At 37.8% G+C, this 25,493-nt stretch overlaps 1 protein-coding gene across 2 annotated transcripts in view; it reads right to left on the reverse strand.

The window, feature by feature from the left end:
• Positions 1-14,643, reverse strand: part of LOC139737422 (tyrosine-protein kinase TXK-like) — a 76,236-nt gene extending 61,593 nt beyond the window's left edge. The window contains exons 1-2 of one of the 2 annotated variants that reach the window (XM_071648096.1): positions 14,553-14,643; positions 9,299-9,909 (exon numbers count right to left, since the gene is read on the reverse strand). In XM_071648096.1, coding sequence (XP_071504197.1) covers positions 9,299-9,460 — 162 coding nt within the window. In that variant the 5' untranslated portion in view covers positions 9,461-9,909; positions 14,553-14,643. The remainder of the gene's footprint in view (positions 1-9,298; positions 9,910-14,552) is intronic. The other variant, XM_071648097.1, reaches the window with a different exon arrangement.
• Positions 14,644-25,493: the final 10,850 nt, after the last annotated feature.

The raw sequence follows: 25,493 nt of genomic DNA on the forward strand, positions 1-25,493 counted from the left end.
AAAATTGTCCATCCTCAAAGAGGAGATAATAATAGTCTCAATATCCCCATCCCCCACCAACACGAGGGAGCTTTTACACTTGAATAGAAATAATTATGTCATTTACATACATTTGATGGAATATTTGGGAATTGTTAATCAAAGAGGTATTTAATTGATATTGGGGGAAGTGAGCGGTTGAAAAGTTAGGGCAAAACGGGTATAGGTTGGGGAGGGGGGATGCATCCAACCCAACCTATACCCATTTTGTGCACATTTTAAGGGAAAGATTCCACTGGACCTTCTGAGTTGTTGAATCTAGAACATTATGTTGAATTTCTTTGTCTCTTGAAACAGGCTAAAAACAGCAATTTTTGATAAACAAACGGCGGCCATTTTGGGCAACATTTGGTTTTCGCGAAGAACTCACGTGGTTTTATTTGTACTTACAATGTACGTGCTTCATGATCTCTGAATAAGTATTTCGTTGGGTTCCTTATGTCTCAAAATATATATTTATACAGTTAAGTGCGTATCGCGGTCACCTAGTTGCAGGGTTATGAGAAAAACAGGAAATGGCAGCCATTTTGGACACCATTTTTGAAAGTGCTCGGGTGCTTTATTTGTGTTTCAAAATCTCTGAATAAGTGTTATATTTGATTCCCTTTGACTCAAAACGTACATTTCGACATTCCAGGTGTGTACAGTTGAAATCTACTGGCAAAATTATGAAAAAAAAAATCAAGAAATGGCAGCCATTTTGGATGCCATCTTGGATTACGGTACTTGTGTGCTTCAACATCTCTTTATATGTATCTTAGTGAGTTCTTCATGCTTCAAAACATATATTTAGACATTTAGATTTTGTATTTGGGTTCTCTGGTTGAAAGTTAAAAGAATTTCTGAAAATGGCGGCCATTTTGGACGCCATCTTTGATAGCGGAAAACGCTCAAAGAGGATTTATGAGGACTTTTAGTATGTTATTCTAGACATTTTTCTGGACTTATCCTGAAAAAATCAGCTTGTTACCAAAAATGTCCACGTTAAAACTAATACTCTTGGACTAACAGTAAGGGTAAAGTCACAAACCTTATACAACATACAGCTGAGAAAAATGAATACTAAAACAATCGAGACGAAGGTACTAAACTGAGATTTTTTGCACTAAAAAGATTGTTACATTCGCTCCACATCTCACGCTCCACACCAACACTGTCTTGAAATTTGAAACATTTTGGTATCAATAAAGCAATATACATGTATAGTAGTCAAAACTGTCTAGGCCATCCAAGGAAGAAGACAGAGTGGCTGTTATACACAGGTGGTCATAATGAAGAGGTTTTCAGTCACGTTGTGTGTATTTCCTATGAACACATACTATCACTTTGTACACCTGTAAGTACATACAGTACATATACATGTGTACAAATGATGTGCATTAAACAATGGCGGTACTGATCGAGCTGTTGCACAGTCACATGCTTATACATTGTAAAGTACAGCAAGGAAGCCCTTCACGAGTGCATTGCTATGACCAAATGCAGCAGTGGCAATCACTGAACTGTTAGCCATGAATGATATCCACAGGGGCTTTATCATGGCTTTTCTGGGGGAGGAGGGAGGGATTTTCAGAGATTGCATACGGCTGGTGGCTGCTTTATACAAGTGGCCACTAAGGCAGGTTTCATATTTCCATGGATGTATGAGCTCAGAGCATTGCTGTACCTATGTACATGTATGTTTTGTCTGTCCAAGGATATTTTTATACAAAAACTAGAACTGTACTGTGTTATTTTTTCATCCTTCCATAAAATTCAGAACATTGTTGTACCATTGTACCAATGTTTTGACTGTTCAAGGATATATAAACTAGAATTTGTTATTGTTTCATCTTCCACTGGATGTACGAATTCAGAACATGCTATACTGATGTTCGATCTGATCATGAATGAATCTTTAAACTCGCAATTTGTCACAAATACAGTTATTTAATCTGTTCAAAGATGGATGAACTATGAACATCGCTGTCTCAATGTGCCCTCTATCCAAAGACGAAAATAAGACTGAACTTTACTTTGTCAAAGTTTGGGCCATTTACGGCTTTATAAAATCTAACCTTCACTGTAACAAAGCTTAATCTGTACATGGGTATCTGAGCTCCTTACTTTGCTTGACTGATGTGTTTTAGGTATCTGATTTCTTATTCAACTTTGCTGATACCAATGAATTTCATCTGTCTGAGGGCGTTCCTATTCACAGAACCCAATGAATGAATTCTGATCTCTAGCTCCTAACCCAGTGTTTGCTCAATCTGCGCTGTAGCCAGACATTCTTAACAGCCTGTGGTTATTAAACAACAAACCAGGAAGTTCCTCTGGACTGAATTAAGATGTGATTGTGTGTACTTTGCGCGTATCTATGAATCGAGTCACTATGTAGACAAAATAACAAACAAACACTGTAAGGTACGGAAAGAGAGGGAGAAAAGAGAAAGAAAACTTGATTTATATAGAAACATTTATAAGCTGAAACCAGTATGAAAGATGCACTGCAAGTTGTACAGGAGTATGCAAGAAGTGCCATTATATATATATATATATATATATATATATATATATATATATATACATATATATAACATCTATATATATATATATATATATATACATATATATATATGCATCAGAACATTTATAGAGGATCTTAAAAGACAAATGAGAAGAAAATGGGATAACATAGAATGTGCTTGATTGGATGACAAAGCACTCACAATCTAAGCTACAGTATCATGTTATCTGATGACTGCAAATATACGACACTATACTCTTCCATCATGAGGTATTGTACTTTGGCATCTTCCTTCTTTTTGTAATTTCATTTCGGCTTAAGTCAAACCTTTCAAATTTTGTGCTTCTTCCAAACATTCACGGAAGCCTACATGCACAATCAGTAACACTTCCCCCCCCCCTTTTTTTTTTTTTTTTTTTTTGGGGGGGGGGGGCATTTCTACAAAACACATTCCAGCCAAAGTTGTCATGCTGACATACTTATAGAATAACTGGGCATTTTTCAGAAACTCAATGACTATAGGCAAACAAATATTTCCATACACATAGAAAATCAATAACAGCCATTATCTCTGCCTAGGAAGGGAATTTACCTCACACATAGAAACTTGTCCTGAATATATGTATAGAGGAACTTGTAGAGCAAAAAAAAAAATCACCATTTCAAACATTTTACTGCCTCCGGAAGTTTTAAGAATCAAATACTGGTGACATAGCCTTTGGAAATAAAACCACTACCCTTTGTGACACGGCCTTCATGTATGCTGCTTCCAAATTGATACATAATCTCCCTTTGTTTGCAAGCAAGCAGCAACAGTTCATGAGTTTAAGTTGAAAACTCATCTTCTTAACAAGAGACCCGCGGGTCTAGCGCTCACCTGAGTATCGCAAGTTCACCTTTCACGCAGTCACTAATCTGAATCATTCACAGCTCTACCAAAATTTGACTAGGCATTCTCAAGTAGAAGATGAAAATGTACAATAAGGGCCCAAGTTTTTTAAGATTCCTTAATTTGGGGAGATTGGGGCCCCCTGGGGCCCTCTGGGTGGGGCATTGTGCCCATTTTCATAAATTGAGATCCTGAGCCCCTAGGGATGCTACCTGCCAAGTCTGACGAAAATACATCATGAGGTATTCAGGAAGAAGATGAAAATGTACAATTCAGGCCCCCATTTGGACCTTCCCAACCACCCCCCCCCCCCCCCACTGCCCCCAAGAGGGGCACCCCTGGATCTCCTATGAACAAACTTGAAACTACAGTCATTAATGTACTCACTCATAGTATTATCTTAGCTCTATAACTTCTGATTCTAGAGAAGATTTTTAAAGATTCCTTCATTTTGAAGGTTTGGGCCCCCCTTGGGGCCCCCTGGGTGGGGCATGGTGCCCATTTGAACAAATTGAGATCCTAACCCCCTAGGGATGCTACCTGCCAAGTTTGGTGAAAATGGGTCATGGGGTTCTCAAGAAGAAGATAAAAATGTACAATTTAGGCCCTATTAGGACCCCACCTCACCCCCTCCCCTGGGTCCCAAGGGAGGCACCCCTGATTCTGCCATGAACAAACTTGAAACTGCAGTCATCAATGTACAAACTCATAGTATTAACTTAGCTCTATCACTTCTGGTTCTAGAAAAGAAAAATTTGACAGATTCCTTAATTTTGGGGCGTTTGGGCCCCCTGGGGGCCCCATGGGTGGGGCATGGTGCCCATTTTAACAAATTGAGTTCCTAACCCCCTAGGGATGCTACCTGCCAAGTTTGGTGAAAATGGGTCATGGGATTCTCAAGAAGAAGATGAAAATGTACAATTTAGGCCCCTTTAGAACCCCTCCCCACCGCCCTCCCCTGGGTCCCAAGGGGGGCACCCCTGATTCTGCCATGAACAAACTTGAAACTACAGTCATCAATGTACTAACCCATAGTACTAACTTAGCTCTATCACTTCTGGTTCTAGAGAAGAAGATTTTGACAGATTCCTTAATTTTGGGGGGTTTGGGCCCCCCTGGGGGCCCCCTGGGTGGGGCATGGTGCCCATTTTAACAAATTGAGTTCCTAACCCCCTAGGGATGCTACCTGCCAAGTTTGATGAAAATCAGTCTTGGGGTTTTCCAGAAGAAGATGAAAATGTAAAAAGTTTACGCACGACGCACGACGCACGACGCACGACGGACGCCGGACGAAGGGCGATCGCAATAGCTCACTTGAGCCTTTGGCTCAGGTGAGCTAAAAATGCCACTTGGTAGTCTATAATGGATATGATGCCTGTCTAGCAATCAAGAGTTTGTGGGTTCTAATCCCATCAGAGTACATGTGTACATGTATGGATCATACATTTTATCATCACGTACTGCTAATCAAGACTCTAAATAATTGTTAATTCACATTGATGAAGCGAAATTTGTCAATCAGTCGCAATACACTTGTAAGTACCATGGTACATGTGATTGTCAATTTGACACATGTTATTAATATACTATACACTTATGTACCATCATTGTTGCTACAATGTATGTTTTTGTGATAATCTTGTGCACAAATCCCTTTATACAAACCTTTAAAAACTCACTTGTAAGATACATGATGAAATGATTTGAGAGGTTTGGATTCAGGACACTTTTGGTTGTGCATCATTATAACCAATACAAAGAAATGAAAGCCAAAGTATAGACACAATGACCTTGAACTTTCTCTCTTGAATTTGTTTGATTGTCCTATGTGTTTCATTACACATATTGTAAAAGTTGAGAGTTACACTGTACATGTACAATGTACGTGCATTTCATGCAACATGAAACTAGTGCAAAAATGAAAGCATGCAATTTTTTTTTTACATGTTATACTATTTCATAACCTATGATCTCAACATAGGTAAACATTGTATGCAGTGGCATAACTGTTTAATCACCCTTCACGCTTGAGAGTACTGCAGCATGAGTGAATAGCTATCTTTTACTGTAGTGTGTGCTGTCAAAGCTGCTAACCACCATGGCAGCGACAAGCCATTTGAACTGCTCGCTTAATTGTTGTGACCATCTGCGAAAATCAAAAACTTCTGAAATTCATCTTAACTGGCTGAGCATGAAAATTTTGGCTTATGCAGTACCAAAATAGACTTTACTAGATGACACTCAATTTTTTTTTTTTGTTATCTTCGAGTATGTAGCTCTACTTAAAACTGCTTGAAAGGTTGTTGAAGCTTTACTATCTAATAACCATAGGCTGACGTCACAAGTCCTTAAAACAGCCCCACTCATCTAACCCCTTCTCCTCCCCCCACCCCCCCCCCCCAAGGCTATGGTCATGGCTAGCTCAACTATTAAGACTTTGTTTGACCGCCAGCAAGGTCTGTCAACTTGTCTGACTGAAACCCCACAACCCGAAGTCTTTGTGGCATTATGATAATTCTATTTTGAGTCTGTCTGCTATACATTGTACCTGTCTCATAATCATGATATCCGATACCTGGCTTAGATTAGAAGGTAAAGTACTCCTCCCCCTCACCATGTAACATCCCAATACTCTCTTCAATCCCTGCCTTTCTCCACGTACAACAATACCTGACCATAGTTCTGTTTTCCCAGTGATGTCATATCGTGACTCATAGCACTTGCTGTTTGGAGTGACAAGAAGTAGACTCCATTCATAAATAACCACGGGGCCTCTCCAGTTGAAGTCCACTTATTGCACCTTGATCAAACTGAAAGTCCTCTGACATTTATCATTACATTAACTGATGTACACTAATAGTCATACATTGTAAGTCAGTACAAAGTACAGGTAGCACATCAATGCCTGACATCCTGGTCTGCTCATCAAAGGGTGCATTTATCAACTCACTTCTGGCACCAAATAAATTTCAGGGAGTTTTGGGCAGTTGATACACACAAAGCTTTTTTGTAAATGGGGTTTAATAGAAACAATCAGTTATGTTTCTGAATTACCGAACAAAGTGCAAATTTGCAAATAGTATGCATTTGAGCCAGAAATGTGTTTCTGTAGAGTTGATATCCACAAAGTCATTTTGAAATGCATCTGTAGCTCAGACCTGCCCATCACACCAACCACTGCCAACTACACACCCGGCAATCCTTGGGTTAAACTGTACAATGGAGCTTCGCAGTGACAAGGTCTCCAAATCGACTCATGGCCGGGAATGTTGATAAATGGAACAACTCAAGAAACACAATCTGAAAGACGTTTGCAAACGCATTTTGATAGTGTGCTTCCAAATGTGTTTGAAACATGGAAATGTTGATAAATGCAGCCAAGAAAACCTGATCTGCCACATACATACTAGACAGAAACTACAACATGTCTCTCAGTTTGGAAGGACCTAGATAAAAAAGCATGCTATATAGTTACATACCCATGGTACAGATGGTGACCAATAACCACTAAGACAAGCTTATAGTTCAGGGCCTTGTAAATGCACTCGCACATGTACAATGTAGGTAAGCTAACTTGAAGTTAAAACTCGGAGTTACAGTAGGAGCCACAAGATATCTCTGGGTTAGCGCTCTATCCATGAGCTGCTCATGTCGTGGACACAATAATCAACAAACATGGAGATAAGCATGACCTCTCCATGATCTCAGCCCCGTCCTTCCCCCCCCCCCCCTCCACACACCCCCATTTTCCTCTGCTTCTGGATCAACATAAACATACTACACATGCATGCGTGGATTGAGTCAAAACATATTACACCCTCGTTATTATGGGGTCATCGCGAAACTTCTGGTTCGGTAGTTTCATCATCGAGCAGGATTCGCTCGCGGTTACGGGGGCAGGAGCTTATCCTTCTGGATTTAGCAACCTTCGAGGATGAGCTTCGTCGTCGTGTGAACACACGTCACAGTTAAGGGGCCAAAGCATATATCCACGAGATTAAGGATCACCGTCTGAACATAACTCATGTTAGCCATACTTGATTACATCATAAAGGATATTTTTTATTACAACAGAATCCTCACAACTTATCAATGCCACCAGGTAACCACACTTATGACCTTAATTTGATACAGATGAACATCCTCACTTTTAACCACTAAGTACTACTATTTTGTTAAATAATCTGTCTCCATTTTGATAGGAACAAGCTAACTATAAAAATCAGAGAAATATAGTTTTGAGAAAATCAACAGAATGAAGAATTACAGTGTACCAATACCCTGAGTATCATGTTTGCTATATTTGCAGAATATACCCTCTACAAAATATTGTATTTGTGACTCTGATTTTTATTTATTGGGATTTAAATGTAAATTTTAAAGAGTAAACAAAAAGAGAAAAGGCTTTACTGTATTATATAGACTAGTCGAGCACCCGATCCTTTCAATCAAATGATCGTGCTATCGATACCTTTTTTTTTCCCCAAATACGTCTTGAAATGATAATATGTGACCGTGCACCACAAAACGAACAAAAAGTCACCAGACATGGATTGTTAATTAAGGTTCAATTCTGAAAGAGCAGACTCTAAGCTTCAAAATGATATATAACCCAATTCAAATGGACTCTCCTAACCTATTGGAAAGAAAGTACACACCCTGGATAAGTGTGAACCGAGAAAAGAGGCTCTGAAGAACAGGGTCTATTCAAGCGTGTAATCTTTACCAAGCCGCGCTAGCTGTACGATAAATAGAACAAATAACAGGATGATAATAACCAGAGCAACAACAACGAAGGGATTAACAGATTAAGCTGATATTGTGCATGTTTTATTAACACATTCTGTTGATGATCATTGCCAACTTTCAAAGCAGTAGCTTTATCCCTTCTAAAGTTATTGGAGTTTAAAGTGATGGACATGAATAGGGTTTTTAAGAAATGAAAAGAAGACTCTTTGAGAAACACCTAATCACACTATTCCACTAAAAAGTGTTCCAGAAAAACTGCTAATAACCCAATTTCCTTTTCGTTTTATGATCCCAAGCTTTAGTATGATGTAGAAGAAGATTTGCTCTTTCAGAAAACATGAAAGAGTCAAGATTGACTAGGCTAACCTATTTCACCTATTTTCAGCTCTCACACAGAATTAGTGTGTGCAACTTTTTGTTCGTTTTGTGATGCACGGTCACACATGGATTATACAATTGTACTGTTTAGCTAGAACAGGCAGACATCAATAACCACTCCTGCTTACAGACCAGAACTTACTGGTAGATGCGTGGAGCACAAGTGCCAAATTGTATAGATACGATCTGATTTATTGAACAGGATGTATACTTTCCAGGGCTATCACAGGTGAATTATGGCTGTAGAACTTTGTGAAAAAAAAAAAATGATTTCAAGGGTATTGGTACACTGACAGTTAAGATGAGATCAGGCCTGTGGAAGGCAGACTAAACAGTTGACTACAATGGGTCAATCTGAAACATCACAGCAAAATGCTTACAAAAACAACTAAAGTTTCTATATTCTCAGACTCTGAAATTCAGCTACAGTACAGGCATGTTAATCTTGAGTTCTCTGTTTTTCAGCAAATTCCTCTTGAACTTACAATTTTCTTGGTTTGAATGTCCTCACTGTAACTATGCATAGTACCGGCGTGACAGATCCTGAATGAGTACTGTTGTGATTTCAAACAAATACAAAAACAATCCCACCTTTGGTGGAAAACTTTCATAGAACCATTTGGCAAAAATATGCCATTTCCATCATGTCATCAGAAAGATTTTCTAAAGAATTTCTAGAAAGGGCTTTCGACAGGGGGCTCTTGCATTAAAAGTCAATAAATGTGAATACATACCTCTCCTGTGCCTTCATAATACAGTAGATGCGTCGGTGTGAGAGCAAACCACCTGGTTTTAAAGTTCGTCTTGGTCATAGCCCTCTTGTTCTGTGACCTCTTCGGCATGAAGGCCACGCGAAGCTCGCCATCATTGCTTGTGCCAAACGACATTGCGCACATCTGAACTGAAGATCACTGGAACTTACGAGAGAGAAGTCAATTTATGGGCCGACTCAGTTGTCCAGTGGTTAGTCCTACGTCGACACAGTGCTATTGTCTGCTGCCTCGCTCTGCTGACAACTACATTGCCAGGTTCATAGTCCTGTACACTATTTTCACAGACGCCATCTTGTTGTTAAACTCCACGAATCACATGCTATCGTCCCCTGCTGTGGCCGGGAGAGCTGTGGCACAATTCTGCAGTTATTTCGATATCTGGTTCGCTCTGACCTGGTCCACACTTAGCCCATTATGTCAGTACAGCAGACAGCTACAAACTTCCAATGCATGGCTCTGGCAGGCACAATACAAATGTTCAGCAAATAGGTCCCAATGTGTAATGGCTGACAGATTTGGCACGAAAGAGAACAAAGAGCTCCATACGAATGGCAAAACGTGGGTGAATGCTGCTGTAAAAAAAGATACACACAACAAAGGAAGGGATTGTCATTCACTGTCGTTTAGGCAAACAAAATTGTCAGAAGTGCACTTATGATTAAAAACTCATTCAAAGGCGTAGCATGCATTATAGGAAATGCTTTTTCATTACCGGTACTATTAATTTAAAAGTAAAGCATAAGAGTTCACATATTATACTTGGTAATCTGCTGGTACACACAAAGATGCGACAGTTTAAAATTTCTTTGCATAGGATGTTGAACTCAATTATGGAATATATCTGTAATGTATCCTTTTGATAGGTTATCAAACCTTTTCAAATATTTGTTATTCTGTTTCACTTCTAGCTCTTTCAGACCTGGCAAATCAAGGTGAAATATGATGCCCTTTCAAATGTGTTGGAATACCTGGTACTGAAGAATGTTTCTGAAGTGAAGTATCATCACAAGCACTTTTTTTTTCCAACCTAGGAACATACATGCCACTACATATATTTCCCAGTGCTGCATGCAGACACTCAATTGCCACATATTGTAAGAGAGCACTGTTGACTGTGTTGGCCTGGTGAAAAGCCTAGGTGCAATATGCCATTTACCGAGTAGCTTTACAATAATGTGAGAGCGAGTCACTGGCATGCTGAGGCCTCACAGGTAGAAGGGCCACTCATTCCCCCAGCTCCTGTCTGCAAATAATCCTGGTATTAGCTGGTCAGCAGCAGCACATATTCCAATTAAAGCTAGTGACCCTCTCTTTGACTTTCAAATCAAATTGTACAGCATTCATCCTAACACCAAATACAGTTCTACCTGGTTTTGAGTACAAGTTAAATCATCTTCTGTCTTCCTCCTGTTTTCTCGCAGAAGACAAATCCTTTCATGCTTGTGGGGAAAAGAGGAAAGAAAAGGAAAGGGCTTTTTGAAGTTTGTACTATGTATATCATGTGATTGAAAAAGCTATCATTTCACTACTCCTGCACTAGTAACCATTTATATGTACACTGGCCCGAGTTCACAAATGTATGTTGAGCATCCTACATCAACAATCTGTGTTTATATGTGTGCTTGAGTGTATAATATATTGTAAAATTTTGTGTTGTGCATATGGCGCACTTGTGTGAAAGGTGCACCCCGACTTTGGGAGTCTTAAAAAGAAAAAAAAATGAATTTAGAAAATATTCAAGGAAAAGAGATTTCCGCTCAAATCTTGTGTGGGTTTACATGTGTAAATACGCACAGGACATAGTATGTACAAATGTATGTTGACTACATGCACACCACACCGAAAGAGAGAGCATTATCAATGGTTTTGCAGATTGGTAATTGCATTATGAAACTTCATATCAATCTTTTTATCCATTTTTTACACAGTCATATGTGTAGACACAATACTAGCAGAGCATTGATTTCCTAAAGATGGGGTATACCTTATACAATGTATGTCAGGCTTGGCAACCACTGCCAAGCTATTCTTGTACTCATTTATAAAGCACATCTTCAACTTTTGATAAATTCCATTATGTGTGTCTGTTATCCATTATGTGTATTCAATAAAAGTGTGCCATATACACCGCTTCATTTGATTTCAACATCTGTACAGTACGACTTGTGAAACATACAAAGTAACAGGAAATATTTGCATGGATATGAACTTTATTTTTCATTCATCCTTTGTCCAGGATTACACAGAAACCACACCTATTTTTATTAATTCTGATCACGTAAGTTCAAGTTTGGATTCTATTTTCTACATCTACGGTAAATTCCCTTCATATGTACTACACTATGGTTAATCCTTGAGACAAAGTTTTACAGTATGGTGGGTATTCATAAACTATGTAGCTTCTGCATTGAGCCCATCATAGAACATAGAAGTACTGCCAGTTTATATAATTCTAACATATTTCATATATTTCAAAATCTACAGGGTAACATCCCCAGTATTCGGTCACTTAAGCTTTTTTGCAATATTTTTCAAACTAAAATAATACACACATACATCATATCTACACCAATGTATGTGAAATATATCAAATTTCTTTAATCTCAATTTTCATTTTGTTAAATATCACACAAAATTTCACAAAATCCCAAAATATATCACCTCGAAAATTTCCCAGTATACGGTCACCGCGACCAGTATTCGGTCATGCGATATGCACGTTCAAGGTCAATGCGTGTTCAAGGCACCTGAAAAACACGCACGCGCTACCTTGTTGGCGCAAAATTGCATTGGGGACGTTGCGGCACCCGTTGGTGACCGAATACTGGGGAATCGGCACTTGCATTCAACCCTTGTACATTGAGACACTGTATTGGCACGTACAGAAATTGTTTTTTTCATTTGTGTTTTTGACGACACCATCACACTCCAAGCTTGCAATAAGCAAAAAATCCCACAAGAGAACGGAGTATTTCTCGATTTTCAGCGCTTTTCTGCAACTCGTACTCTTAAAACTGGGCCTTATCAGCGCACGCTGTTAGAAAGTAGCACCGATTCTGCACTTTTGACGGTAAAATTTGGGATTTTGGATGGATTTTTGGAGGGGCTAGGGGAGTTTCCTGTTGTGAATGAGTGTGCAAATATGTGAATTGATGTGATTTGTGTGTGTTGTGACAGTTGACCTTACTGGCTGGTGACTAGTGATATAATACCGGTAGCTGACCAAATACTGGTGTTCTTACCCTATTTTCCAATAATCTTCATTTTTTTAATGAAAAGTTATTAACATTGCCTTGAACATTACTGAGAATGTATTGACGTATGTCTCAATGTTTTCTGGATGAGTGCAGCATAAGGTAAAGTGTCATTTTAATGTTCTAGAAGATTTATTGGCATGAAGTTCTTCTGAGATTTTTTTTTTCCATATCAATCTATTCATTTCTACTACTAAGACAACATGAGCTATTACACAGATCTCTCAATGCGTGTGGTCAATGCTATGCAAAACCATGTGTATTTTCACTACCTGTTAGTGTTATTTTGCTTTGCATAGTTTGGGCAGTGCGACCACAAACTTCTCAAGAAGTTATCAGCGAAACTTCCTGCATGCACTCGGGAAGTGCTTCTCACAAAACTTTGACTCCATAACTGATCCATTAATGTTGTTTATGCACATTGTGTGCATTCTTTTGTATGCTGTTGTGCATACACTTTTTTTTCCCCTGTGAGAGATCAAAGGTACGGGTAGTTTCCTATCACTAAAACTACACATTCTGTTATCTGTGGTGTGACCAAGTGCTCAAACTCCCAAGTTATAAGGAAGCATGCTACACATAGTTTCATGTAGTGTGACTGCAGCTTTTTACAGGTGCCATGTGGTATTTACCTAATTTTTTTCCCCAAAATTTATGTAAAGGATAGATTGTCTGGATTTTCAAAAACTGTCACGTGTTTCACAATTCATTCTGCATTCCCTGAATCCATATATCAAAGTTTAAAGAAACCTCTTCTTAATTCACCAGTGGTGTGTTCATAAAATGTTGCGACTAAAAGTCTACCCAAATGCAAAATGTTTTGTGGCAGTTGCCATTCAATCACAGTACCGGGTACAGTATAACACACAAAATTTCTGAGTATCCGTGACAAGTATTCTGGATACATCTGAGAACTATGCAAAGAGCAATGATCATTCATATTGATTAGTATACTCATAAATCTGCCTGTGCTGTAGTTTGGTGGCCCTTTTAAGGGGCAGAGGGCCAGCAGTAATTATGACCATCCACACATTTAACAACAGGCCACCAAACTAGTATTACTCTTGTATTAATTGTAAATTGTAATGCAGATTCCTTGGTCTATGATACATGAATTGAAGTATGATTATGATGATGAGGTGTGAGAAATACATCTGGCCTTAAATAACACATTTTAAAATCATTCAAACTACACTCAATCACAGTCTTATACCCTAAAAGAGTAAGACATCATCAGCCTGAAAAATCCTAAAATAACCCATACTTGTGTGTGGGATGAAATCTAAGTCTAACTTGTAAGCATTATGTGAACTCGAAAATGAAAAGTAGAAAGCTCTAATGATCTAAGAGCCCCTAGGCCCTACTACTACCTAGTCTAATCTATCGATAGTATAGTATGAGCACTGATGAGTCGCGACTGCCCAGTCAAGTTAGTAGTTTTATATAGCAGGGCCTACACCTCAACTGTGAGTGTTGTTAGTGTTAGTTGCCTCAAACAAAAAGGTGTAAACTTTATGTGTCTTTAATCTTTTTTTTTTTTTAATGTGGGGTTTGCTCCCTCCCAGATCCCAAATATAACGTCAACTGCAGTAGTGTGAAGGTGCATGTAAATCTTGTTGCAGACAGTTTGACGCAAGGGCGTCAAACCAAGAGAGGTGATGTACCAACACTTGCAACAGTAGCAGCCGGCGGCAATGTGATGCAGTGCCGTGCATGCAGTGCACAACGCAACATGTATTACTAGTATCCTCACCAGCAGGCAGCACCAGTTACGTGCCAGCGGACAGTACACAAACTCCACGCCTGAGTTCCAGGCATGAAACTCGCTGCAATAACCATCCCCGCTTGAAATTTATACCACGATACCTGACGACCAAAAGTAGTTGATTTTAGAGTCCAACACTGGGATAACACCAAAAATACGAAATCAGACATACAACGATATCGGACGAGCAACTTACCTGTGATGATACGCTGCAGAAAGTATTATCATAATGGAGATTACCGCTTATTTCCAGTCATTTCCGTGTTCGGCATGAGGACTGATCGCTGTGTGTACATTTCGCAGAAACCGGAAGAAATTTACCCGTGGATATCTATATCTGCTGCTCACAGCTGGATCGTCAACTTTTGCGTGTCTGTCGATGCAATTCAAGCAGCAGCGAAATGAAATCACGTAGGTGGTGGTAGTCTACAACACTGGACGTAGATGGCAGTCACAAATTCATGGAAAAGAAAACCCAGACTCCCCCTAACAAAACATTTTCCAAGAAAGTCAGTTTGCTATTGAGATTGGCTGTTTGTGTGTGTGTTTGTGTTTGTGTTTGTGTGTGTTTCTGTGATTTCTATAAATGTATGGTAAAATGTAAATTCGGTGTGAGAGCACTGTGACATACTCAAGTAGCTCCTAGTTGCCTAGTAGTAAAGGAGGTTTATGTCTTGCAAACGAGATCCAGGGTCAATGTCTATACCCAATGTCTTTATAATAATATTGTCATCATTGTTGTCATTGCAGTTCCTCTACGCGGGAAACAAGTAAACAAAAAGTTACTTTTAAAATGGATATGTCTTTTTTTTTTTCTTTCTCTTAACTATTCAAATACACACTCTCTAACATACACAAAGATACATACAATACAAAGATACCTTACAATTGAGGGGAAAAAAGAGACACAAAACCAACCCTGTTTATCAAAGTATATATAGGCCTACTTAAAGAAATGATGAAAATACGAAATTCAGTGTAAATTCAAGCATAAGTCTGCATACAGTCCTTTTTGTCTAAGCATGTGGATTACACGTAACGTGATTAAAGTGGAATGAAACCCAAATAATCAAGTGAATTGAGTGAATGCATGGAATTATTAGGACACATCAGCAAAGTTTGACGAAAAGCGGATCATCCATCTGTTTAGAAAATGCATCGTTGTGATGCTATCTTCAACGCTGTTTTCTCGTTGCATGATGGTGACAATAGACGTGATCCTATTGTTTTCTTTGAATTCATAATTATAGTGCATGCATTTGTTTTTATACAACACCTAAGAAGAATGTAGTTATCCGATTGGTTGAATGCCTATCAGTTGACATTCAGTTAAAATATATAGTACATACCCGTGCAATGGACCAAGATTTCGCACTCGGTAAAAAGAAAGAGACGGGATACCGTTCAATCAGTCCTTCAAGACGTTATAGTGACTGGGCAGCCATCAGTGGATTTGAGGATTGACTACAATAACCGTGATGCCATGTATGGACAACTATTTCAAGAAAATCTTAGATAATTCCTCGAAAATTTCATTTTTAAGAAAAGTACACAATATTGCAGTCCCTCGATTATAATTACTGGCATATTATAGATTATTATTAGCAGTGATTCCACTGCTTTCTGAAAGGTGTATAAAGTCAATTGCTGATAAATATTTACTATCGAAAAGTGAATATATGTTGCATTTCTTAATAATATCTTTATATCGTTCTTAAATATACCTACGTGATGTCACAAAGTGTTGTTGACTTTTTCTTCCAGCTATTATATGGCTGCACCAAAACTTAACAAATGCATAACCTTTTAAGCGCCCTGCCCGATTTTCCTCAAACTTCGCTGATGTGTGCTACTAATATTGTTGCATCCCCCAATTATTTCACTCTCCTTTAAGTTGTGTTTTAAGTATCTGTGTCAAAGATCCTTTCCAAGATACCTAAGTCAACGCGTTCCTTTCATCGAAAACATTCAGAGAGTTGGTCTGACCTCTAGAAACGAAGTTTTATCGTTATGTACATTATCAAAATATTCCGCATATATTAATATATAATGTCTATATTGATCGAACAAAAGCTTGTGGGCGAATAAACAATCATCATGGGTATCCGATTATAATCTGAAGACGTTTTCTATTTTTGTCTTTTTATTTCCAGGTTTATTCTTAGTACATTAAATATGCCTTATAGAATGAAATTAAAAAACAACAACAAAAATGATTGCTGTACATTTACCAGTTTCAGTACAGTTTAAAGAGCAGTTTCATAGGTTGTTGCTATGTTTGTAGTGCATGTGATAGAGTAAAAATCAGTAGAACAGAATGATAAAAGTTTCGTATACAAAGAAGAGATTTATGGAACTGTAAACTTTATTACGTTTTTTTCCGCAAACATACAAATGGACAGTAGTGTTGAGGATGTCATCAATGTTTTTTTTTTTGTGTGTCGATTATTTCATAACTACAACCTTTAAGGCCACTTGAATACGATGTGGCTTCCCTTCCCGGAATGAAGTACCAGCATAAATACAAAATTACAATCGGGGTGGGGGAGGGGAAGGAGAGAGAGGGAGTGAAGGCATAGAGGGAGGGGATTCTCTGCCTTGAGAGTCAGAGAGTATACAATTATAATTAACATGCTGACATGATAATATAAGTAGATAGACAGGCATCAAGAGAGAAGGGTAAACTACAGACACGTCACAAGGACAATTTGATAGGCAGTGTTAGGTATAGACTCTTTCAAATGAGCTTCAACACGGTCATGATAGCACTGAAAACTATAAGGGGGCTCTTCTGCTATTCTTCAGCTTCCGGTGATCGACACTTGTTACAAACTGATTGGTTGAGACAGGATTAAAATACTATGGATCAGTGGAATTATGGATATCCTATGTCGAGTTTAGCTGCGACGTTGAATGGGCCCTATAGTCACACGACCACACATTCCCTAAACCGCACGGTTTATCGTTTTGTCCGTTGGTGCGTATCGTCTCCGACCATGTCAGCTTCCCTTTATTATTTCCTAGGACCCTGGCCAGTTTGGTTGCTTGGCTGAAAGAAGCTTTGCGTTGTGATTTACTGAACCGTGAGCCCGAGGGCTGATTTTCCTTTTTTTTTCGACAAAGCGAGAGCACAATTGATACGCTTCAGAGAAATCAGAGCCTTCACTTTTGCTACGCCAGTCTGTTTTCTGTTGGTTGCACATGCATGAGGAACAGTCTCTTTTGGTGCACCAACACATTGCAGTGTAACAATCTGAATCTGCCGGACATATTGCCCTGGGAGAGACGCTTGTATATTACAACACATTACCGTTCTAGATCAAATGATTATAGGCAGTATACCAAGACTCCGGGGGACAGTCAAAATTGTTGCCACCTATTACTGTAACATAATCGAAAGAGAAAGCTAAGGAGAGTGTACATTCTGTGAGGTCATCGGCAGCAAAGACAAGCTTCAGTCACTCTGGAACCAGGTTTGCAGTAAGTATATAGTCAGAATATGTTTCATCGTGTGGTTATGTCCAATTATATAATAATTTTGTTATGATTTCTCGAATTTTTACTATCGATGACGAAAAGAGAAAAAAGTTATCACATGGTTCAATAAGTTAATTATTATACACAATACACCCGTCATCCATCTGTTCACCAGGCTGGATACCTTGAGCCCCTCTCTATGGGCGCCATTCGTCAGCCGGTATCACGGTTGGTGGACCGTATGGAATGGTACGTGGTACTTGGTAGTGATCCTCCAAAAGACCCCGAGCAGAGTTTAAACTGGAGGTGGCGGCAGATCCTAGAGGGTGGACTCCTTGGGAAAACATATTTTGAAGCAACAGTCTTAAAGGCGGCTGAGTTAACTTGAGAGATTACACTTTGAGCTATTCCATGTCCTTGTGGTTCGAGGGAAGAAAGAGTTCCTGTATTTGTATCACGTGCAGAGGAGAACACAATAATTCATGTTATGCTCATATTGTCTTGTTCAATTATGACTGTGCATGTCTACGTGGTTCTTTCATAATATCTTTGTCCACTATGTCTATATATTGTTTGCATATATATTATCTTTGCCTCTATATGACAGGATCACCAAAGATAATTCCGCGATCAGAAATTTGTTTAAGCCATCATTTCCTTTAAGCACTGAGTACCTGTTAATACTGTTTGTTGTTGTTGTTGTTGTTGTTGTTGTTGTTGTTGTTTGTTTGTTTGTTTGTTTTTTTTTTTTTTTGGGGGGGGGGTACTTTTTAAACTATGTTTTGAAACAAGTCAATACAGATTGTTGGACTCCGGAATATTGCATACTAATTTTAGTCAATATAGCATACACAGCATTTAAAGAATATCATTGAGATAAGAAAGAAAAAAAAACATTTGTGAGGGTGTTTTGTTCTTTTTCTTCCTGTATTCTATCACAGAAGTTTGGGATAATGAATATCCATGTCCTTTAATTTGTAATAAAAACATAATCTTGATTTGCAGGTCGGCCTTGCCCACATTTTCACACAAGAACATCAGGACTACAAGAGAGGCGCCGTGGTACCATAGAAAGATGCGGATAACAATTTTGACATGCGCCCTCCTGTGGTGCGGTATTGTCAGCGTCATCGACTGCGTTGATGCCGTGAATGAAGACAACGACCTCGCTGATCTGACAGACATGTGTCCGGTCGGAGAAGAAATAGAAGAAGATGAAAAGACTTGCGGGGGTAACTCAATTAAACAAGAAAAACGCTTTAACGCAAATGCGTAATTTTGACGTACATCTTCCTACGATGAAAAGTTATCAAAATATTTAGACGTAGAGGGATTTGCATGGCATTGTGGTGCATACATACACACAGGATTGATAACTTGGTTAGAGGATACATGTAAGGGTTAATACATGTAAGGGTTAATACATGTACTTGAGATGGCAGCACAGTTTACTGCTATTTATTCCATTAATGTTGTAAACGAGAGGCATATACAGCAACACTCTGCAACGAAATTATATTCCAGGCTCATGCATATTGGCAGGATGCTTTCGCTTATGGTCACGAGTGCGATGGTGCAAGATATCGCACGAGGTGAAAGATAGAGGCGCTCTATTCAACGAGGCGAAGCCGAGTTGAATAGTGCGCCTCATCTTTCACCGAGTGCGAAATCTTGGTCCATTGCACGAGAAAAGACCATGAACTGAATGTCAAGTGATGGGCAATCAACCTATCGGATAACTACATTCTTTTTAGGTGTTGTATAAAAAGAAATACACGCACTATAATTATGAATTCAAAGAGCCACGTCTATCGCCACCATCATGCAACGAGAAAACAGCGTAGAAGCTAGCATCACAACAATGCATTATTTTAGTATTGGCAAATCTTCCATGCACAGAGGTAGCACTCCCAGCTGTAACCCTTTGTTTCGTCATTGGGATTGGTCACGTGAGATGCTGCAGAAAATCATCATTACATGACACCGTACACGTTTTCAATGCCTTCATTTACATCTCTGTGATGGAAACCTTTATCTATCTATCTATCTATACCTTTCTATCTATCTATCTATCTATCTATACCTTTCTATCTATATTTCTGTCTATCTATCTATCTATCTATCTATCTATCTATCTATCTATCTATCTATCTCTCTATCTATCTATCTATCTATCTAACTAACTAGCTGGTATCTAGTTATCTATCAATCAATCAATCTATCTATTTTTTTTCTATCTCCAACCATCGGGTTCCCCAGTCCCAGAACACCCCTGCGACTCGAATCCATGCCAGAACGGCGGTACGTGTTACGAAAAGTTCAGCAGCTTGGTGTACTACAGATGTTTCTGCACACAAGAATGGATTGGACGCTTTTGTGAAACAGGCAAGTGATCATTGTAAAATCTTTCATGCTCATGTAAAATCAAAACGGCGTGCAGTGAGGGAGGAGATCGTGAAAAGGAAATATCTATGGAAGAAGAAACCGCATTATCAGAGAGAAGACTCAAAAGAGGTGAAAGGGAGAGAGAAATGCAAAATAATTCCTCTTCATTTGCAAGCGGAATATGTTTGTGTGTCACTGTGTGTGTGTGTGTCACTGTGTGTGTGCGTGTGTGTGTGTGTGTGTGTGTGTGTGTTTAGAATGATCAGTGCTAAATTATGTGTCGATATTGCGATCATCACATAATATTTTATCCTATTTGAATCTCTAAGTCAACAGGAAATAAAAACATAACACAGAAAAACCCACATACACTTCGTAATTATAATATCTTTTATTATCAATATAGCCCATGGGTCTGTTCGTGGTATACTTGAGATCAGTTGCTGCACTCTATTTGATACTTGTATCACTCTTTTGTCTCCATGGAAACAGAGGAGAGAAATACTTGACGACGAACTGACCGATTATCAACCATGATTGTTTGTACTGAAAGTGTTTTCAGTATCAAATTGAGTAGAGAATGCATGGTCTATCTACATCTTTTGATAATCATTGGATCCTTCTACGTTCAATCTTGCAATCTATCGTCATCAATAGATATGATCAATATTTATTTCATAATTGCTATTATGAAGAAAATACCATTGATAGATTATGATTGTGATGCTTAAAGTTATGCTCAGTCAAAGATGAAAGAAAAGATCCTATATCTATAGAATACTTTATAATTATAAAAGAATCCCGTTCTGATGTGAGTCGTCAAATATTTTTGGTCAAGATATCGGTTCAGGTTTTGTTTTGTTTTGTTTTGTTTTGTTTTTCTGCTGAACCTTATAGACTTTAAGCATTGCAGCTCCGTCCCTGCGTGTTTTTTTAAATTAAAACATTCAATACATTCAAATCTTCCGCAGATGATGAATCATAACGATATTTTAATCTATCGGTGATTCATTTTAATTTCCCACTTGTTTATTGACATGATGTTGTTTCATGTCTTGTGCATCATAATCTGGTCTTTTTCATCCTGTTGGTTCACCAGGCGTCGAAAGTATAATGAAAAATACTTGAATGTGAGATCTCAAAGTGCACCACTTGACGTTCAAGTTGACATCCATGATTAAAGTTAACTTAAACAAAATAGAGAATGGAAGAAAATTATAAAGCAAATGCAAGGTATACAGGGGAAGTGGTGGTAAATAATATTGTATCACCGCCTTACGACCCCCCCCTTTTTTTTTACAGCTTGATTGACGAAATGTAATTGATGTGATCGATATTTTGGCAGCTGTACAACGAAATTAGCAACAGAAATCATTGTTAGAAGGTTAAAGTAACTTAGCAATGATAACTTACGGTGTGCAGGACATAAATCACACTTTCGTGGTTCATATATCAAATGTTTCCACTCATAGTTGCTAAGTTGCTAAGTTGGCCTCAAAGTTGCTGTCAAATTACTCCGTATTATATCCTTGGTCACTCGACATCACTGACTCCACATATTCAGCAACTTCTCTGGAACAGTTGTCAGCCTACTTGGACAAAAATGAATCTGTGATATTTCTGGAACATGGAGTAAAAGTGGATTGGAAATGTGACTCTCAAGTAAGTTTTGATACACCATTACTCGGTTAGTCCCACGTGTTCAACTCTGAGATGTATCTTGTGCACACTCTAGTCTATGGGGCTCAGCCAGAATTTGACCTTTTGAAACTGTAACATTAGAAGCAGACCTTTTCTCTTGATCACCTGTGAATACCAGACTTAGAGGCACACCCTCATTTCCTTCTATTATTGTGTACCTGGTTGCTACTCTTCTCATTCACTATGCCTACTGAAGCTTCAACAAGTACCACCACAAGACAATCAGCTGCTATCGCTACTCAAGTGATGGCTGATCTGGTGAAGAATGAAGAGTTCATTCACTTGCTGGAGAGCATTGTTGGCAATGCGATTGAGAAGAAACTCAATGAGCTCCTCGAACAAGTGCAAGGGGAAGTCTTCGATCTGAAAAGAGACCTGGAAGAGAAGGATAGAGAGGTTAAAAGGCTTGGCGAAAAGGTCCTTCACCAGGAACAAAACATCAGCAGATTGGAGCACACAGTAGACAGCCTGGAACAATACTCACGACGATCATGTCTCCGGATCTTTGGCCTGGAAGAAAAGAAAGGAGAGAATACCGACACGCTGGTCACCGAGGTCATCCAGTCCAAGCTGGGCGTGTCCCTGGATCCAGTGAAAGATATCGACAGATCCCATCGCACTGGAGGCACTCACGAGTCTGCCTCACAGTCTAGTCGCTCATCCTCACAGAAAGCCCGTCCTCGACCGATCATCGTGAAGTTAAACAGCTACAGAAAGAGAAAAGAAATCATCACCAATCGTAGAAAGCTCAAGGGATCAGGGATTGTCATCGCAGAAGACCTGACAAAAAGAAATCAAAGACTGCTGTCACTGGCTCGTGCTTCAAAGAACATCACAGCTGCCTGGTCCTCTGATGGACGGATAATTGCCCTCATCAGTGCCTCAGGTGGCAAGACAGCCACAAAACTGATCACCTGCGAAGAAGACATCAAGAAATTACATTGACAATAATAGTTGAATGAAGCTGCTTCGTAGTAACACTTAATCCCTCTTACAATGATATACTTTTGATTACTTAAATACGATGTATACTTACCTGTTTACTACTGTCTATATAAGTATGCATGTCAAATACAATCCTCTACTCCGACTTATGTTATTCTTCTTATCATTTCACTGCAATCAAGATTATAGAATTTGTATGTCATAAATTGTGTTCATTATTACATGTCATGTACTTCACGATGTACCAGTATTTTACTATTCATTACCTTGTCTCCAATATCTTCTGTTCTATTCCTGCCTCTCGAAACTCCAACAGCTATGTCAAATTGCTTGTGTTCAATAATGTGAATATTTTGTCTTTCTGTTGTATATTCTTATATGAAAAATATGTATATGTATGATATGATTCATGACGAACAAAACTTACCTGAATCTTATTTTGATGTGCCCGCCTTTAACTCAAAATATAAAGATACCAAGTTTTCTGATTCATTTTCGTTAGTTCACTTTAATTGTAGAAGTTTGTCGAAAAATTTCGATAATTTGAATATGTATATAAGCACTATTGATCATCATTTTAAGGTAATAGGACTTACTGAAACTTGGCTAAATGAATCTTCTTCAGTTGAAGCTTATAATTTAAATGAATATAATTTATTTTGTAATAATAGAATTAACAAACGAGGTGGTGGAACAGGTGTATATGTTCATAATTCCTTACATGTATTTATTAGACAAGAGTTGACAGTTATATCTGAGTCATTTGAAAGTATTTTTGTTGAGTTAGTAAATAACAACACTAAATGTAAAAAAACAATTGTTGGTGTGGTATATCGTCCCCCGAATTGTAATATTGATACTTTTTTGAATGAATTTGCAAATTTTTTACATAAGGTAAATCCGCGTGTATATAATTGTTTCATAATGGGTGATTTGAATTTAGATTTAGTGAAAATAGGTTTAAATTCCAAAATTGATTTATTTATGGATATTTTGTATGGATTTTATTTGGAACCTTTGATTAGCAGTCCCACTCGGATAACTGCAACCTCTGCCACTTTGTTGGACAATATATTTACAAATGTCAATATTTGTACTCACTCAGGAATTTTGATTAGTGATGTAAGTGATCACCTGCCAATTTTTTGTATGTCTTCATCCATTGCCCATTGTACAAACAAATCACCTCCCATTTATGTAAAACGTAATATTACTCAGTCAAATATGATTGCTTTTTTTAACACATTGAAAAATGTTGAATGGGAAAATTACATTGGTGTAGGAAGTGTTGATTTCAAGTATAATAGTTTTTTGCAAGTATTCAAACATATTTATGATGAATGTTTTCCTTATAATTCATATGATTTTAAGAAGAAGAATAAGAATCCATGGTTGACTAAGGATTTGATTAAGCTTTGTCGTAAAAAATTAAGTATGTATAAAAAATATGTTAAGAAACCAACCCTTTATAGAAAAGAGGTGTATAATAAATTTCGAAATTATGTTACATTTCGATTAAGACAAGCAAAAAAGAAATATTTCAATGAAAAATTTTATCAAGTGAAAAATGATATTAAATCAACATGGAAAATTATCAATAATCTTTTAAAAGGTACAAGAAATATTAAAAGTAGTTTAATAGAATGTCTTGAGATTGGGAATGAAAAAATAACAAATAATAAAAATATAGCTGATTGTTTTAATGATTTTTTTGTTAGTATTGGGGAGAAACTACAGATCTGTAATGATAACAGAAATGAAAATTCATATGATAAATATTTGAAATCTCCTAACAAAAATAGTATATTTTGTAAGCCAATATCAAAAAAAGAAATAATAACGATTGTAGAGGAAATGAAAAGTAATGTAAGTTCAGGTGTAGATGGTATAGATATAAAAGTAATAAAGTTTGCAATTTCTGTTATATGTGAACCATTAAGTTTTCTTTTCAATGACTGTATGTCTGTTGGTTTTTTTCCATCAAAAATGAAAATTGCACGTGTAACACCTATTCATAAAAAGGGTAACCGTAATGATATTAATAATTACAGACCAATATCGGTGTTAACTATATTTTCAAAGATATTAGAGAAATGTATATTTAATAGATTAATTGAGTTTATAGATAAACAAAGTATTTTGATAAAAAGTCAGTTTGGATTTAGAAGGGGTCATACAACAGCCACAGCAATATTAGATCTTGTGAAAAAAATAAATGATGCTATTGATAATAAAGAATATGCTGTAACAATATTTCTTGACCTTACTAAGGCTTTTGATGTTATAGATCATTTCATTTTATTACAAAAATTATATTATTATGGTATACGTGGCCCCCCATTCAAACTTTTAAGTAGTTACCTTAAAGATCGTCAACAGTTGACTGTAGTTAATGAAATTGAATCTGACATCAGATCAATTAATTGTGGTGTTCCACAAGGATCGATTTTAGGTCCTCTTCTTTTTCTTATATATATAAATGATTTACCTTTATCAACTCAACATTTAAGTTATGTTTTATTTGCTGATGATACCAGTGTATTTTGTAAAGGCTCAGATCCATGTAAATTGTTTGATATTGTTAATAGACAATTGTGTAATATTAGTGATTGGATGGAAGCCAATAAGT

The sequence above is a fragment of the Diadema antillarum genome, unplaced genomic scaffold, assembly GCF_040938485.1.
Source record: "Diadema antillarum isolate AM-2024a unplaced genomic scaffold, OU_Dant_1.0 seq00000693_RagTag, whole genome shotgun sequence".
Taxonomy (NCBI): domain Eukaryota; kingdom Metazoa; phylum Echinodermata; class Echinoidea; order Diadematoida; family Diadematidae; genus Diadema; species Diadema antillarum.